An 18,350-nucleotide genomic window follows, 5' to 3' on the forward strand; every position below is an offset into this window, starting at 1 on the left:
GGATTATATATATATATATATATATATATATATATATATATATATATATATATATATATATATATATACATATATATATATATATATATATATATATATATATATATATATATATATATATATATATATATATATATAATCAACCCACAATCACGTGTGGAACAAAAATAAATTTCTGACTCACATCAGCATCGAATGATAGAAATGATCAGCCCACAAGCACGTGTGGAACAGAAATAAATTTCTGACTCGCATTTAGATCGATCCTGATATGAGTCAGAAATTTATTTCTGTTCCACACGTGATTGCGTGTTTATCATTTCTATCGTATCCACTCAGGAGGGATAATTCGAATGAAATGCTGTCAATTGGGTCATTGCTGAGTCGGGAAGTTGGGGAAAACACACTGGTATGCAAGCAGTTAGCTTGCCCAGGTAATTCCTCGTGTGCAATGGCACTCAGTTTCCAACTTCTTTCATGACTTGTAAGGCCTAGTGGGCATTGCCCTTGCCTTTCAATTGAAAGGCCTGGGTTCGATCCTGATGTGAGTCAGAAATTTATATATATAAATATATAAATTGGACATAACAATGACACTATAATCCCATTAACTACAGGCCACAGAAATTGTAGAAAAAGAAAATAGCAATAGTTCGATAAATGTCATATGATATTCTTCGCTCAGAGTGCCACAAAAACTGTCAGTATTAGTTACCTGTTCAGTTAACAATCAATTTTATACAGTGAACAGGTACTTGTTGTTATTCTGTAGCATAGCCAGTGGGTAACTGCTGATTCATGAGGAATTTGGGTATGTGGGTGGGCACATACACAGACAACATGAGTGAAAGCGTATGCGTGGATTTCTGTAGAATGGCAAAGGCTGTTTGATAATGAAAAGGTCCTTGCTTTTTAAATGAATAATGCCATCATTATCATCATTATATTTCATTATATTTTACCTCATCCCGAGTAGATATTAGTTGGAAATTGGAAGGTAGTTCACTGTTGTGGAGAAGGTGTAAAGTAAGTATGCCTTAGTTTAACCAGACCACTGAGCTGATTAACAGCTCTCTTAGGGCTGGCCCGAAGGATTAGATTTCTTTCACGTGGCTAAGAACCAACTGGTTACCTAGCAGCGGGACCTACAGCTTATTGTGGAATCCGAACCACATTATGACGAGAAATGAATTTCTATCGCCAGAAATAAATTCCTCTACTTCTTCATTGGTCGGTCGGAGAGTCGAACGCTGGGCCAACAGCGCGCTAGCCGAGAGCTCTACCCACCCCTCCAATGAAGAAGTACGGAATAGGTGTATAAGACAATGTGTATATATATAAATATATATATAATTATATTATATTTATATATGTATATATATATATGTATATATATATATATATATATATATATATATATATATATATATATATATATATATATATATATACATACATGTGTGTGTATGTGCTTACTTGCGTATGTTCCAATTTCAGGATGAATACAAAGTGCGTTATATCCCTAAATAAATACAGATATACACCACAGCAACCGTTTATATAGTTGAAGAGTCAAAATAGCTTGCGTTAGTTTTTACGTAGTTTGTTAATCAAAATAAAAAGTGCTAAAATAAATGGTTCCTTTTTCGTCGCGTATCCTAAAATGATGTGGCAACTCATAAAGAAATTGATATGATTAAGTGGAAAGTCAGGTAAATATGCGCCGAAGTTTCTTCGGCGCAATCGAGTTTTCTGTACAGCTCATAATCCATTCCACCGAAAATAGCTCTATCTTTCGGTGGTCTCGGTATAATGCTGTATGAGCCGCGGCCCATGAATCTTTAACCGCGGCCCGGTGGTGGCATGTCACATATCGTTGCCAGATGCACGATTATGGCTAACTTTAACCTTGAATAAAATAAAAACTACAGAGGCTAGAGGGCTGTAATTTGGTATGTTAGATGACTGGAGGATGGATAATCAACATACCAATTTGCAGCCCTCTAGCCTCTATAGTTTTCAAGATCTGAGGGCGGACAGAAAAAGTGCTGACGGACGCAAAAAAATAAAAATAAGAGACAAGCAAATGAAATACAACCTTTATTACCTTACCTTTGGTTTACGCAGCCTTTTTATTTGGCGTCTGTGAAAAATTGCACCTACTGTTTTCTCATTTGGAATTTTGCAGCGGAAAGAGAAATAAAATCATACAAGGCCAAAGGAAAGTGAAGAAAAATAGAAACTGAAAAATCAAAATACGGAGAAGCAAAGAAAACTATCAACTTCGTCATAAAAAAGTAGACTAGATATATCTCAGTCGAGTTTTCTATACGAGAAAATATACTCTAATACATTTAATTCTGCAGATCACATTTACTCGATATGAAACTTATAAATACACCTTTAACACGGTAATATATGAGATCTGTAAATAAACCTATATCATAATACTATACAGACATGTAACCCACTTTGCGGGGTCAGACATTTATATATAGAGACGTATGAAACTTACAAACGACAAAGTCCTTGAACAATGAAACAAAATGGAAAGTGTACGCAATGCAATAACAAATACACAGGAAGGGAAAACATGAAGGAAACGTGTTAAGAACAAAGCGAAAAAGACATGAATAATCTATGAGCACTTTCTTCCACGCGAAACACTCGTGAAAAGAAACCTAAAATATTAAAGCGAATTGTCCTTTTTTTCCAGTTCATCGTCTCCCCATCAGCACCAGTCATTCAACTAAGTTCACTATCATCTAATTCAGAATCGACCTATATCAAAATTTGGTAACAACTTCCTTGGGAACGTGTTCAGGAATCACATCATTTGCCTCCCGCGCGAACGACAGGAACACCTGTTCGAGAGACGCCTCCGAGACGGCGTAATCTTCCACGATGGGGAGTGAGAAGAGGTGAGAGGCGGGCACTCCGCCCTCCGAAGTGGGCTGGAGGCCCTTCCCGCCCTTCAAAGACTCCATGATCGAAAACAGTTGGCCCCAGGATACAGTGACAGGGATTCTGTAAGCCAGCATACCCTGAAAGAAAGATTGGGGTCTTAATTCGAACAAGTATACTTACAATATTGACAAATATAATGTGTATATTTTTTTATTTCCAGGTCAAACATAGGCGTCAAGGTGACACTATATAATGTTTCAAATGCATTTAAAGAAAAATTTTTCCTTTAATTTTTTTTTTTTTAGTCAGGAGTCAAGGTTAAGGTCAAGGGTGAGGAGAGGACGGAAGTAACCTTAAAGACATAATTATATCCCTTGCTGCAAAAGTGCCAAGGATTAATACATGAAATGAAAAAAAAGCAATATTGAAAGTTAAACAGGAAAAAAATGCTCTGAACAAAAGCTAGCTTCATGTCAAAATCAAAGTTCCATAAAAAAAATCTGAAGTTTCCACAGATCCCCTACCTTGTGCTGATCCGTGAGCGTTGACCCTGGAAGCCTCTGGCTAATGACTTGCCGAAGCTCTGCAATTTTACTGTTGTAAGCCTCGTCGTTAGCCGCTCCCCCGAAGTCGTTGAACCTCAACTTGATCTGCAGGCTGTAACCTTGCCCAAATTTAGCCTTGAGGTACCCCGTGGTACCAACACACCTCAGCTGACCTCTGGACATGATGACGACGCGGGAACAGAGGGCCTCGCACTCTTCCATGGAGTGACTGGTCAGCAAGACGCTCTGTCCGTTATTTACGGCTTGCATGATCGCTTCCCACACGCGGCGCCGGGAAACCGGATCGACTCCAGACGTAGGTTCGTCCAAAAACACGAGGGGAGGTGACCCAACTAACGCCATAGCGGTCGATAGCTTTCTTTTGTTGCCTCCCGAGTAGGTGGACGACGGCCGCTTGGCACACTCCGTCAGATCGACGAGAGTCACTAAAGACGCGATGACGTGCTTCAGGCGGGAGTCGTGGACACCCCTCAAACGCCCCATCAACGTCAGCATCTCCTCTGCAGTCAGCTCGCCGATGATAGCGTCGAATTGAGGACAGTATCCTATCTGGCGTATGAACTGTTTGTTTTGGGGGGAAACAAATGATTAGATCCAAAAGCTTATTTGTCATTTGTTTATTATAATTAAAGAATAGTTTGATTTTAAAACGTATAAAACCTTTGACTTTTGATCATTAGTCTATATAGGTGATTCTACCTACTTGCTTTATCATTCTATCAAGCTGTCTTCTGTTAACAATAAGATAAATAATGATATATTTATATAAAATGTATCTTAGAGTCACCCGCCTCCCAAACTTACAACTTGATTATAAATAACTCAGGTTTTCATACCACTAATCAAACAAAAGTCAACCCACTCAACAGATACCGGATCTCCTCAGACGCACCTTTCTAGTCCTATGCGCTAGAGAAATGCTCTTCTCTCCGAAAGCATCACCACTGGACGGTCTCTCGTCCCCGGTAAGCATTCTGAAAGTGGTGGTCTTTCCGGCCCCATTGACCCCTAGGAGTCCCAAGCATTCACCTCGGACCACCCGAAATGATAAGTTGTTCACTGCTGGCCTCAATGCTCCGTAGAATGTCTTCGTCAGGCCAGACACCAACATGGCTGCGTCGTCTTCCATACCTGCAATGAGTGGTGTCCCTCGGTTTACAGAAGCACTGGGAGCTTTCTTTCGAAATAAACGTTATGCCAGAGACAAAATCTCTATGGGATGAAATGACAGAAAAAATCAAAATGTTAAAATAAATTTTAAATTTTCTCTGAAAATGAATTTTTTTTTTTTTTAGCACTTGGTGACTTATCCATACTACTGTATAACTCAAAATTTACTCCAGTCTATAATTTTTACGTTTTCCCATCTATCCCTAATCGTAATTTTCCCTCCTTTTATCTCTATTCCAAAAATAGGATTTCTGCTCTGTGGTAACTAACTCAAAACCGTAGACCCGTTATATTCGTCTGCTGTAACTGAAGGTTAAAATTTTGCAGCTGACAATTATTTTTTTTTATTTTTCAGCGTTTGTGACCTTTGCTGAATTATCAATCATGATTTTCCTGCTTCAGTAAACTCATCTACAGTCTGGATTGCCAATGGTAAGTTTAGCTGCCTTTACTTTGAATAATACCTTAAATTCGTCTTTATTTACTTTGTCGTGTCATCACATAGAAGTGTTCTAGGAAATATTTGCTGGTTCTGCTTCTGAATAGTACAGGTTAGGGGAACATACGACCTCAGAGTCTAAGGCTAAGAATAGCGAATACCGAATCTCTCTCAGCGCAGAGAGACTGAAGTCTGACGAATGGACTTGCACGACTTACCAGGGTTCTGTAAACGCGTCTGAATCATGGAGGAAACCAGGTTTTCCTCTGCTACAACATCTTCATCTACGATTCCAGACGCTTGCTGTATGGGTGCTCGAGAGCAAATATTTTTTATTTTCCAGAACAGCCACCTGCAACATTCAAATGGACGAATCTTTTACAATTTTTACTTTTTATTGAAGGGACTAAACTTACATTATTTACAATTACAATATCTACAATTTGGTTACAGTATACAAAGGCATTTCTTTACATAAGCACAATCCCTCTGAACTGACAATCGACACATCTTGCTTTAAGTTACTGGCTACTCAAAAACAGTAATTAATATACACTTCTGTGAAAATTTTATTTATTCTTTCTTTGTAATTATTTTTTAATGGAAGAATCAGAGAGAGAGAGCACCTAGACTCTAGACTGTGCACATCACCAACAGCTATGTATAATGGCACAAACATTGTCATCATTCTGGAGAACGCGTAAGTAGAGTGAAACTCACCTGAAAAACCTTCCGTTATCAAGTTCGATAAGGACGAGAATCAGAATGAAAATCACGCCATTGACGAAGAGGTTGAGCAGATCTGGCCCCATTCCTTGATCGTCAAACTCAAAGTACGATCTTTTCTTAAAACACTTCTTGAGCCCGACGTCTGCGCATTTATCTGTTGGAAAGGATTCTATCAGATTTCATTTTATGCTAGAGAGAAATAATTAAAAATAGATATATTATCACAGGCAGCACTCGAAAGGATTTACTTCTAGTGCTTAGACTTCTCTAGGTCTAGCAATTTTGCCTGTACTGTTGTTTAAAGACTGAATTTATAACATGGTCGCAGTTCAACAGGAAAAGTTCTTGGTGGGGTGGGGGCGGGGGCGGGGGTTTGCCTCTTATGAAATAGAAAATCCAGGAGTATGAAATAGTTTTCTATCATTCTTTCTGGTATTTAGATCCTCCTAAAATAATCGTGTGAATTTCTCTCGGGATATAGGCCTACGGGTTATAATACAGGCAACGACAGCTTTGTAATGAACCATAAAATCAAGAAAGTTGATAAGAAAGTATGATAATCAACTGGTTTGCAGCTTATCGTATATTCATATAGGCCTAGTAATCGTCGTAGCAGTTTCAATACACAATGAGGAAGTCCAGTGACTAACATTCAACTTACCACAACACTGAACAAAGTCATTAAACGGCATGTACGTCTCCAAAACTTCACAGACCTGGTCCCTGAGGTTCCCGGGTAGAACTTCACAGTAAGTGTTGTTTTGGCTTGTGTCAACCAGGTTTTGGAAGCCCTGAAAAAGAAAACGAGGTAAAAAAAATATACATTTTTTTGTGAACTATGTTGTCGATGCTTGTTGAGGCTTTATGACATTATGGTTTCAAAGTCTCTTTGTAATGAAGTGGCATTTCATTGTATTATCGATGTATTTGCGTGTTACGGAATCGTAATAGGCTGAGCAATGAATTCAAGACATCTGTGAGAGAGAGAGAGAGAGAGAGAGTTTATTGTGAGAAAAATTTCTTGCAAATGCATACCCTGGATGCTCGATAAGTTGGCACTATTGAACCAATCCAGTTCAGAATGTCACTGACGAGTTCGAGCGTCGACGAATGGGACATGTTGAGAGCAGTCACGGCTACGTAGATTATCTGACCTGGAAGGAGAGTTTCATCTTCATAAATGCATCACGAGCCCCTTTTATTTCTTTATCATACCTGTTCAAAACCACAAGCTTTTCCTGTGCCATTTCTTTTGAACTGACGGTAAAAATCCACAGCCGATATCACCGGACCTAATCGTGATTGGTGGAAGCTCATGCTGCTGACCATTCATTGGTTACAGTGACATCAGTGGCGGATATTTACTGCCAGTTCCGGAAAATCTCGGCAAAACTGTCGTGCAGTGCAGTGCATTCAAACGCGTCATTTTAAATCATTATCAGAGTATTGTTTACAACATTGACGTCACTTTAATACCTGCAACGATGTTTACAACCGCCATTACAGCAAACCCTGAAGCAGCTGTCTGGAATGGGAAGCTGAAGACGTACGCCATGGGGATGGCTCCCCACCCGAACATCAAGAGAAGAAGAAGAAGCGCGCCTGTAAGTCATTAGACAGAAATAGGTTTTATTTACTTTTTTTTTTAAAGATTATATTTGAATGACTCACGTTCGAAGTTTACCTCAAAGAAAACTTGACAGCTGCAGGGTAGAGATTTACTTAGAGTTGATCTCATAGATTCAACAAAAAGTGCATATATCTAACATTCTTTTTACCTTACTGTACAGAGCAGCAATAATTATTACACGCCCATTAAACCGACAGTAATTGAACTTTTGGGAAGGAAGGTTATTGCAAATAAGAAACAGGAACAGGAATTCTGGGAATAGTTTTTTTAAACAACCAGAAAAACAATATAAAATATATCTTTTAAAGTTGTGATGTGATGAAACCTGATATTATTCTGATAAATGGATTAAAATTCAACTTCTGGCGTTCCATCTCTGAAGACCAGCGTTCTTCATTTCTTCACGAGGCTTAGTAAAATGAATAGATAAATAAACAACACTCTCTCACCCGGCGCTTCATCCACAGTGAAAGAAGCTTTCGTGTCACCAATCATGAAGGTGACGAAGATCAGAACGGCTGAAATCGAATAGACAAAATAGTCCCACAGGAAACTGGTGAACCAGAGAACCCACAACGACGTCCCTGTCATAATCTGAACCTGAAAACAGAACCGAGGGAAGAGATTAGACTCAGACCAACTAGCGCAGAGATTAGACTCAGACCAACTAGTGCAGAGATTAGACTCAGACCAACTAGTGCAGAGATTAGACTCAGACCAACTAGTGCAGAGATTAGACTCAGACCAACTAGTGCAGAGATTAGACTCAGACCAACTAGTGCAGAGATTAGACTCAGACCAACTAGTGCTATTCATGTCAAATTATCCAAAAAACCGTAGTAAAACAACGGATGTAAAATATCTCCCTTCCTAAAACTGCAAAATGTAACAATTAGTATCTATTGGTAATCATATCACGTCAATATAGGGGGCAATGATCCGTATGAAGAGATTTGAAAATGACACATAAACGAGTGAAAAAACGAACTACGTGTTCGGCCTAATAACAGCATCACGAGACAACTAACTTGCTTGGCCTTGGTCTCCCTCTCCTGCAGAGGGAAGACCAGAAACGAAGCGGCGAGGAAAGCCAGTGCCAGGGGCATCATCATGGAATAAACCATGCCACTGGCTGAGGTATTGTCCCCCAGTCGGCTCAGCTGGAAAGGGTAAAAGAGTAGTTACGTTATTCAGATGGTAATGTTTCTCAGCTTTGGTGTGTTTGATCAAGTGACGGCAAGCAGTGATTTCAAACCTAAAAGAAATCTCCCCAGGAAGGTTAAAAATAGTATAGAAGAGACTGAAAACATTAGTTATAAGAAAATGACACGTTTTTTCTGTTTATCTTACTTTAAAAATCCAGAAAAAATAAAGATTTAAGACTTCAACTTAAACTGCTGAGTCTAACGATCAAGGCTCTGAGGCTTAAGAAGAATATAGCTTAGGCTAAAAATGTTTTCGAAGAAGAGTGTTTATGAGCATGCTCTATTCAAAGATGATTACTTACTGCTCTGTTTGGTGGCAAAGGTCGATTATACGTAGTTATTGAACTAGACGAATTGGTGGCGTATGCCAGCAAAGCGTTTGTGACCAAAGACATGCTAACACCTGGAGTGTGGTATGGCACTGACTGATACATCGCCTTCATTGCTATCGTCTCCTGGCTTATTCTCGAAAATACGGCCTAAGTGGGTATAAGATTATTTCGAAATTAAAGCAAAAGAATCTCCAGAAGTGATAACACGTTTGTGCATTACAATATTCAGGTTAATCTGTACGTTAGTCACAAATTCTCTATTTCTTTCCATTTACAGAATAGACATACGAGCAGAAAGAAACTAAATGGGAATATTTTCAAAAACGTGTTGCTAACTACAGCACAGTCAAGTTCAATGCATTCACGTAACTCATCAAAACTGACAACGAATTTTAAAAAATACACAGAGAAAGGTGAACTTACAGAAGCGATATTATTCTCACGGTAATAGAAGAGGTTACGTTCTCCTTCGGCAATGAGGCTCTCTTGTATGTCACTGGTATTAAAAACCTGCCAGAGAAGAAGTAGGAAATGTGCTGATTTGGTAATTAATGCAAAATCACGGCCAGATTTATATGAAGAACCTTGAAAACCACTATAGGCCTACACCAACAAAATTAGGATTGTCTCTGGTATGCTTATGATCTCGTTGAAATATATTTTGTTTATTAATCACCATCATTTTTAATTCATGTAAAGATAATGATGATGAAACTGACAGACTTGAGAACTGGGCGACAGACTGTGAAGCTTTCTAACCTACTAGATATCACACAAAAACATTGCTCAGCATAATAGTAAGGTTAACTGGGCAAAACATATATAGCTTTCGCAATCTAAAGGAAATAAAGATATCTTGGGCTAAGACAAGGACACAGGGCATTTGGTCTGGAAAACAGGAGTGAGATAGGCTAATGAGTGCACGCCACAGATAACAAGAGCAGCCACTCAGCGTCAGAGATGAAACTAGCCGCTTTGTACCCAAAGAGGATATAATATTAAAAGAAGAAACATAACCAACCGGTTTCCGGTGTAATGGGTTGTCGGTTGGTAACTTGGCTTCGCACCCAATTCAGTACCTCATACCGGAAGGTACCGGATCTTTTGCTCTACGGCAGAAGCGAAATGATTGTAAGTGATTCGTTCACTTTTCAGTCTAAAATATTTCTGTTATCTAAGTTATGTAATGGGATTTCCTTTGCTTAGTGCATTGTGTCTTCGTATGAGTTCCTCAAGAAAGGACGTATTTTAAATAGCTAAAAATAGAAGAAACGGGACCTAGGAAAACTTCGTCAATATTGTTAGTTGTAAAGTTAGTAAGGATCAAAATATAGCTTTTTACTTATATACCTTTTTGTGCAATGCGCAAACTTTCTTCAGTTAAAACATTCACGTAAAAAAAAATCGATACACCCAGCCTCTTTCATTTTCAGCCTGTTGAAGATTATTTTGAAGTTTTTAAAATTAATAACCTAATGAGTTCGATAATACTTCAAATAATTGTTCAGAATTTTTTTTTCTAATTTCATACAATATTACTTTGAATTTTATATGAAATTACAGTTACATAAAGGAAAAAAAATCTAGTATGAACGACCTCTAGTAAAAGTGTGCAGAACCAATATGAACGCTGGAAGTAGGGTTTTCAAAGTCATTTATAAGAACGTAGTTAAGTATTCCCAAAAGGGAAAGATGTTTCTTTTCCCAGAGGCATGATTTAAAGGATGTGGGAAGCAATAGCACCAATGTATTGACCCAGGAGAACTATCTCCCAGATAAGCCTACTGGGTGCTACTATAGTATGATATCTACCGTCCATTTTCTACATTTGACCCCTCAGGGGCTAGTACTAAACACGGGGAAGCAGTGTAAAGGAGTCACTGTTTCGCCGCGTTTTGTACTAGACCCTGGGGGATCAAATAGTTTTGTATACAGTTTGGGGAAGTAATTGCCATAGGCCTTGTTTGGTAGACAGCATCCTAATTTTTGGTGCATCGCGGATAGCTCGGTACATATCGCACTACAGTAGCACCGGCTACTGATTCTAGTCTCTCTAGGCCTACCCCTTGAGATGACCAACTGACTGCTCTGGCTTTTGAGGCCTGGCATTGAATAATGTTTCTAAGCAACAATAGAAGAATTCTAACAAGGCAGGAATGTACATTTTCTTATCTGTAAGGCAAAGTATGACCAGTTCAGGAGAATGGAGTGCTGTAATTGATATGACAGCCTCCCGGTGTTATGAGTGCTCCTCGCGTCATTATTTAAACACTGGTATTAGATTAGTATGGGACTTAGTGCTATGATTAGCCTAATGAATAAAATAATATATATATATATATATATATATATATATATATATATATATATATATATATACAGTATATAATGTATATATATGACATATGAACATCCCCCCAAAAAAAAGAGCTACCTTACTTTGTATGGTCCCCAAAACAGATCTTGGTAATTCAGAGACAGGGACTGCAGCTCGGGGTCATCCGCGTCCGCCTGAACGTAGTAAGAAGAGTGCGGATAAATGGACGTATTCATGACGAGAGGTGGTTCTTGGTCCGTGTCTTCGTTGAAAGAGGCGTCCACGACCAAGCACAATATCGTGACCAGGACTGGCAGCAGAGCCTGGAAGAGGTCGGTGGATTGAACAGAGAGTTTGGGATGCGTTCAAAACGAATTCTAGTTTAAGGGAGACATTTTCTGTACAATGTAGAATACTTGCATTCACTAAGATGTTCTTCTTCTCAGAAGGAGAAAGACAAACTCAAAATAGAGCTGATCGAATTAAACTGGGAGTCGGCTACGCCATTGCATGTTGTAGAAGGTGATTTACTTAGAGCAATTGAGAACTGTTACTATGAGTGTTTTGTTGTGGTCTCGTCATGTGGAGAGAATGGAAGCTCTGGCTACCTTGGAGTGTTGAAACACAGGAAGAGCAATTATGCTATAGTACTTTCAGAGAACCAGGATTATAATATGGGATTATTTTCAAGGAAAATAAGAAAAATGACCAAAGCATACCTGAATGAGTAAAAGCACCCATTTCCTCATCGAGTAAATGATCCTCTTGAAAATGAGGCCTTTAAGACGTTGGAACAAGAGGCTTAATCCAGTCAAGTGAACATCTACCTCTGAAAGAGGAAATAATGAGATACAAAAGATAGTATAACGACAGTATGGAGGAAAAGTGGTTCCTTTTCATTTTTTTAAAGTAAGAACAAATATAGATGTAATATATATGCGCGCGTGTGCGTGTGTGTCTGACTGGGTGCTGTACAAAAACCCTCTTCCCTGATTGGCTATGCCACAAAAACCGTCCTGCCTGATTAGCTATGGTACAAAAACCCTCCTACCTGATTGGCTAATGCACAAAAGCCCTCCTACCTGATTGGCTAGGCACAAAAACACAATTTGATGTACAAAAAAAAAAACCTACCTGAAGCCCTCCTACCTAATTTGGCTATGACACAAAAACCCTCTTAACTCACTGGTGTCGTAAAAAAGAAACTCATACCGCATAGGCTATGGCATTAAATTCCCCCTACCTGACTGGCTATCGTACAAAAACCTATCCTACTTAACTGGCTGTTGCACGAAAACCTTCTTACCTGACTGGCTGTTGTACAAAAACCGTTGACTGCTCATGTCGTCCTCCCCACAATTCAAACTGACTGTAGAGCGACCGTTCATCTCCAGCAAACTGTTCCTGCTGGTCTTGAAATCCTTTACTTTATTGTCCAGCACAGAGCTTGCCCTGAACAAAGAGTTTTATTTTTGTTAGTCATCTGATTTAAAAAAAAAAACTTCTTTCTCGAGTTTTTTCCTGATATTTGAAGGCTAAATGTGATGACAGGGTGTGATTAAGTCTGTTGTGATATGTCTACAAACCAAGAAATGACAAGGGTAGGTCTAAATATACTTCAGAAAGACCAAATGATAATTGCAATTCTATATGTATGTATGTATATATATATATATATATATATATATATATATATATATATATATATATATATATATATATATATATATATATATATATATATATATTAGACAACACTGCCACAGAAGGCTTTTATATGAAGTGCAATTCTTGTATTTCCATGATTTGTTAATAGAAGTGTTATTTAGCTCACTCTGAATCCAGACAGACCTCAGAAAAACCAGACAGACCTCAGAAAAACTTGCTCCATGGTTGTCAAAGACAGACCCAGGTGTTGAATGCCCAGCTCCTTTTTCCTACTAGTCAGATCGTCCAAGAGAGAAGTGAAAACTTCAGTCTTCGGGGGCAGTTGAAAGGTAATTTCTCCTCTTACAGCACTGCGCAGTGCAGCCTCTGGTAGAAAGCTTTTGATGGCAGTTCCAATTTCACCTCCTCTTGAATTTTCAGATGTCAAGAGCGTCAGCGTGTAACCGTCACCTTCAAAATTGAGAAGAGAAATGAAAACAGTGTTCAGAGCAAGTTTGTCCGGTTTGTGAATCGTTTAAATTAGGCTCAATCGCTGTTAAACTACTCATTATGGAAAGGTCATTCTCAAGCAAAGGTTGCAGGGAGCAGAGTTACAGATTACACCTTGTGTGAATCAGCTGGAAAAATAGATACTTGAGTCCTGCTGCCTATATGTATGATGTAATCAAAAGAGAATATAGTAATTAGTAATTAACAGACAGTGGCACCAATATATGTAAAAACAGGTTTAGGTCTTCAAGCAAGATGGTGATATGTAATAAGTGACTTGCTAAAAATCTAACTGACAGAATGGATATGTCATTAGCTGCTGGTGAGAGAAATAGAAATGGCATTCGCTCACAAAACAGTTATTCTAGCCCACACAAACTAGAAATATTCCCAGAGAGGCCACTTCCCACAGAGAAGTATTTCTCAACCCACCAAACTTGTTCTTCAGAAACAGAGTTGACCCAGAAGCCACCACTTTTCCAGCAGCCATGATGGCCACCCGATCTCCCAAAACGTCAGCCTCTTCCATGTGATGCGTCGTGACGAGGAAGGTCCTGGAACCTCGTTCCTTCTGGACCACGTCCCACACCCAGCGCCTGGATTCCGGGTCTAGGCCGCTGCTGGGTTCATCCAGAATTACGACCTGGAGTAGTGGGATTTTATAGCAATATTTGTTGTCTCTTACTGAGTTAGGTTTGAGTTTTTCATTCTGAAATTTTTCAAACTTCTTGCCTTTCATTTGTTACTACGCAAAATAGAAGGGAAAAGATACGAAGGAAGATAAAGAAGTGAATGAAATAAAATGCTCTTTTACCTTAGAACCACCAATCAAAGAAATGGCCAAACACAGCTTCCTCTTCATCCCTCCGGAGAGCTGATTTCCCATACATATTTTTCTTGTCAGAGAGTTCCAGACGTTTCATGAGGTTCACTGCTTCCTGCTTGGCCGTTTTGCTTGACATCCCTTTCAGCTGGAAAGTACAAATAAACTGTTACAGACATTTGTGTGGAATTTCCCTTCTGTACACAAGCCCTCTGTTCTGTAAGTGTGCATGCATTTCTGTGCAAAATTATCCCCCACTGAAGAAGTAATGTTTTGGTCTATGTATGTTTTCCTGTTTGTTTGTTTATTTGCCTGTTTGTTAGGAGTGCTAAACTTTAATTAACTAAGCATAAAGTTGTTTAACAAGAGAAACGGAATAGGGTTAATGAACCTATTAAATGTGAGTCTGTGACAAAGGGGCCATCAAACAAAACAAAATTGAAATATTAGTCTTTACCTACCCAAAACCCTTTTGTGACACTTCACAGAACAAAAATATGGGCAAACATGGCAACCTTTACACGAAATTCCCAACGAGGAACGTTTCAAGCAAACAAAAAAATAAACAAAACTCTCCTCTGAGTTCACTGGATACTGCCAAGCCATTCTCTGGATGAAAATACCAGAAGCAGATCAATAAACGTTGCAGCTTACCTTTCCGAAGAAGAGCAGATGTTGGTAAACTGTCAGGTCCACGAAGAGCATATTGTGCTGAGGGCAGAGGCCTAGTTCCTGCCTCGCCTCCTTCAGGTGGGTGGCAATATTCCAGCCTCCCACCTCGGCGTATCCGCTCGTCGGGGCGTAGACACCTGAGGACAATTGAGGAACAGTTCTCAGTAGATTTTTATAGCATATAGAGAAATGAGCTGTGACGTCACTTGGCCACAAACTTGCTATAGCAAGATAAAGCTATATATTACAGCTTGTCGCATTTACTAGCCTCTGAAAGCTTCTTCGTTATAAATCGTTATTGGAATTGACGGATGAATTCGTGTTGATAGGAAAATATTCTTGAAATCAAGAATTTATTAGTCATATCTATAATTCAGTTATAAATATTCATTCGTCTCTTGACTGGCTTTTTCGTTATATACATACATACATATATATATATATATATATATATATATATATATATATATATATATATATATATATATATATATATATATATATATATATATATATATATATATGCATATATATTACAGGCAGACAGCAAAACCAGGCATTTCACGAACTACCTGAAATATCAGGCAGATAGCGAAATGCAATTAGGGACATTTGATCAGGGGCCCAGTATGTACTAAACACGGCGAAATACATTTCACCCCCCCCGGGGCCTAGTACTAAACACAACGAAACAAGTATAGGCGAGTCACTGTTTCGCCGTGCTCAGTACTAGCCGCTGGGGTGGACCAAATGTCCCTAAGTGCATTTCGCTATCTGTCTGTAACACATATATTTATACGTGTGTGTGTGTATCTGTGTTCGACATACCTGTGAGTATCGACATGGTGGTGGTCTTTCCCGCACCATTGTGGCCCAGGAGCACCGTACACTGTCCTTCGTAGCACTTGAAAGATGCGTTCCCGACTGCTACTGTCGTCTTCTTGCCCAGAGTTCTAAACTCTTTCCTGCAAACAAAGAAGAAATGGTTATTTAACATGGACACGAATCAGTTCTCGAATTAAAACATATAAGCATACACACCCACTGTTGTGACGTAACGTAGCGTAGGCACAATAGAGTCTTTGTGAAAGAAAGCATATTGTAGCAAACAAACGCACAAACACACACACAGTCAGGGCGTAATGTCCCCGTAGGTTTAATAGGTTCATTCTTTTCTGACACAAAGGACCATTAATGGAAAGCCTCTTTTTTTTATTATTTTCGTCGTTCTTCGTGGTTATATATGTGTATATATATATATATATATATATATATATATATATATATATATATATATATATATATATATATATATATATATATCTACATTTACAAGCATAGCAAAGATATATTAGTTCAGTTCACAAAATGAAAATTCCAATTGCGCTTTATGCTGTTTATCTATTTATTTACTATTAATTAATTATCTGTTTACATTATTTTTAGACAGAATTGTTTATTTTTTTGTTTCTTTGCTTCTGCGAAATCCTAACAGCGATTTTAAAAGACATTTTTAACAGATAAAGAAAAATAATGATTACTGATAAATATTGCGCGACCTTCGCATTATTCTGGCGTTGTTTGTCTTTGGTTAGATTACTGTTATTTTTAAATAAAATTTACAGGGGCAGCTTTCAGAAATACCTCTTAATCCTGGAAATTACATTAATAAATTCTGGAAATAGCGAAGCACGAATTCTATCATATTTATGTGGCAAAATGTAATGACTAAGATAGTTTAAAAATTAGATATCAGAAGCTTTTCCAATGTTACTGTCAGAGAATGTTAAGCAAGTCATGTATCAGACTATCACAGTACATAGGTTTTCCTGTTACAGTCTTACCTGAGATTCCTAATCACGATTCCGGGTTTCAGGCTGGAAGGTTCGTCCTCGAAGTATTCCTGTAGCTGAGACTGATCGTCTTCGGAGCCTTTATCGTCCTCACTGCCAGGTCTGGAGCCGCACCAGTACGATTTCTACAAATGAAATGAATTGGAACTTCCGAGCAAGTAAAATGTATTTTCCTCACGACGAATCAAAGAAAAAAGTGCTCTCTTGATTGTTGTAAGTCAGTGATTACTTCCTTTACTGTATATCGTTGGACGCGGGTATAAAGGATTAGTTATAAGCGAGGTGGAAAATCAGGAATTGAAGTTACATCTTGACTTATCAAATAGGTTTTCCTAAACTGGTTGCCATTCTTCAGAGGAGGACTGGATAAACACTCCACAAATCGTAAAATATGTCCCATGAAAACTTTTATTCAAGCTAAAAGAAGAAGAAGAAGAAGATACGAATACAAAAGACGCACCTTAAACACAAAGTGCCAAGGTTGAGGCACTCCGTAAACACCCGGGTTGACCTGATCGACATACCACGCTATCAAGAAGAAGATCAGTGAATCTGCCACTAACATGATGAGAACCATTCCGGGTGTTAATTGATCCCTGGGATTTCCTGTCTCCCAAAGTCTATTCCACTGCATCCCAATTGCTGTATTAAAAGATAGGAAAAGTTAAGACCTGTTTTTAGTCTCGAGCATTTCTTTTTGGTTCATATTTTAAGGAATTTTTAATTAGTTTTCTTAGGACCTCAGAACTCTTCTGTACCAGCAATGCAACAGGCTTTAAACGTGAAATATATTGAAAAGTATCAAATTTCAGTGGTATCTAGTTTATACTTCAGATAGAATAGACAGGCATTGTTCATTTCCTAAAGCCGAGATGGTTTATATTTGAAAACTGAGCAATCAAAAGTCACAGTTAGTACAATTTCACAAAGATACCAAAAGATTAGCCAAGTCAAATATGAATTCTGAGCCTAGAGTTGTCGTTGGCCTTTTGCGTAGAACAAGTTCCATGTAAACATTTGCTCATGGAAACGTTTGAGCAATTCTGGAGCATTCCAGTTGCGAAAATATTTATTTTGCTAATAAATCTCACCGATCTAAGGCTTCCAACTAATATAATAGATTTTGAGTTTTCTGTAAGAGAAAACTATTGTGCCGGCTTTGTCTGTCCGTCCGCACTTTTTCTGTCCGCTCTCAGGTCTTAAAATCTACTGAGGCTAGAGAGCTGCAAATTGGTATGTTGATCATCCACCCTCCAATCATCAAACATACCAAATTACAGCCATCTAGCCTCAGTAGTTTTTATTTTATTAAAGATTAAAGTTAGCCATGATCGTGCGTCTGGAAACGATATAGGAAATTCATAGGCCGCGGCTCATACATAAAAGTTAAGTATATCTTAGTTTAACCAGACCACTGAGCTGATTAACAGCTCTCCTAGGGCTGGCCCGAAGGATTAGATTTACTTTTACGTGGCTAAGAACACTATACCGAGACCGCCGAAAGGTACACCTATTTTCGGTGGCCCTGATTATACGCTGTACAGAAAACT

The 18,350-nt window shown here is 38.5% G+C and overlaps 1 protein-coding gene across 1 annotated transcript in view; it reads right to left on the bottom strand.

Moving 5' to 3' along the window:
• Positions 1-2,084: 2,084 nt before the first annotated feature.
• The window catches only part of LOC136851968 (phospholipid-transporting ATPase ABCA3-like), a 29,395-nt gene continuing 13,129 nt past the window's right edge, over positions 2,085-18,350 (bottom strand). The window contains 23 exon segments of the mRNA XM_067126352.1: positions 2,085-3,044; positions 3,432-4,034; positions 4,366-4,604; positions 5,301-5,434; positions 5,803-5,965; positions 6,473-6,602; positions 6,847-6,965; positions 7,288-7,413; positions 7,891-8,041; positions 8,470-8,601; positions 8,949-9,125; positions 9,402-9,488; positions 11,418-11,618; positions 12,015-12,124; positions 12,602-12,747; positions 13,167-13,413; positions 13,885-14,095; positions 14,267-14,338; positions 14,340-14,423; positions 14,930-15,084; positions 15,776-15,912; positions 16,792-16,925; positions 17,261-17,442. Coding sequence (XP_066982453.1) covers positions 2,787-3,044; positions 3,432-4,034; positions 4,366-4,604; positions 5,301-5,434; positions 5,803-5,965; positions 6,473-6,602; positions 6,847-6,965; positions 7,288-7,413; positions 7,891-8,041; positions 8,470-8,601; positions 8,949-9,125; positions 9,402-9,488; positions 11,418-11,618; positions 12,015-12,124; positions 12,602-12,747; positions 13,167-13,413; positions 13,885-14,095; positions 14,267-14,338; positions 14,340-14,423; positions 14,930-15,084; positions 15,776-15,912; positions 16,792-16,925; positions 17,261-17,442 — 3,998 coding nt within the window. The 3' untranslated portion in view covers positions 2,085-2,786.

Source organism: Macrobrachium rosenbergii, chromosome 24 (assembly GCF_040412425.1).
Source record: "Macrobrachium rosenbergii isolate ZJJX-2024 chromosome 24, ASM4041242v1, whole genome shotgun sequence".
Taxonomy (NCBI): Eukaryota; Metazoa; Arthropoda; class Malacostraca; order Decapoda; family Palaemonidae; genus Macrobrachium; species Macrobrachium rosenbergii.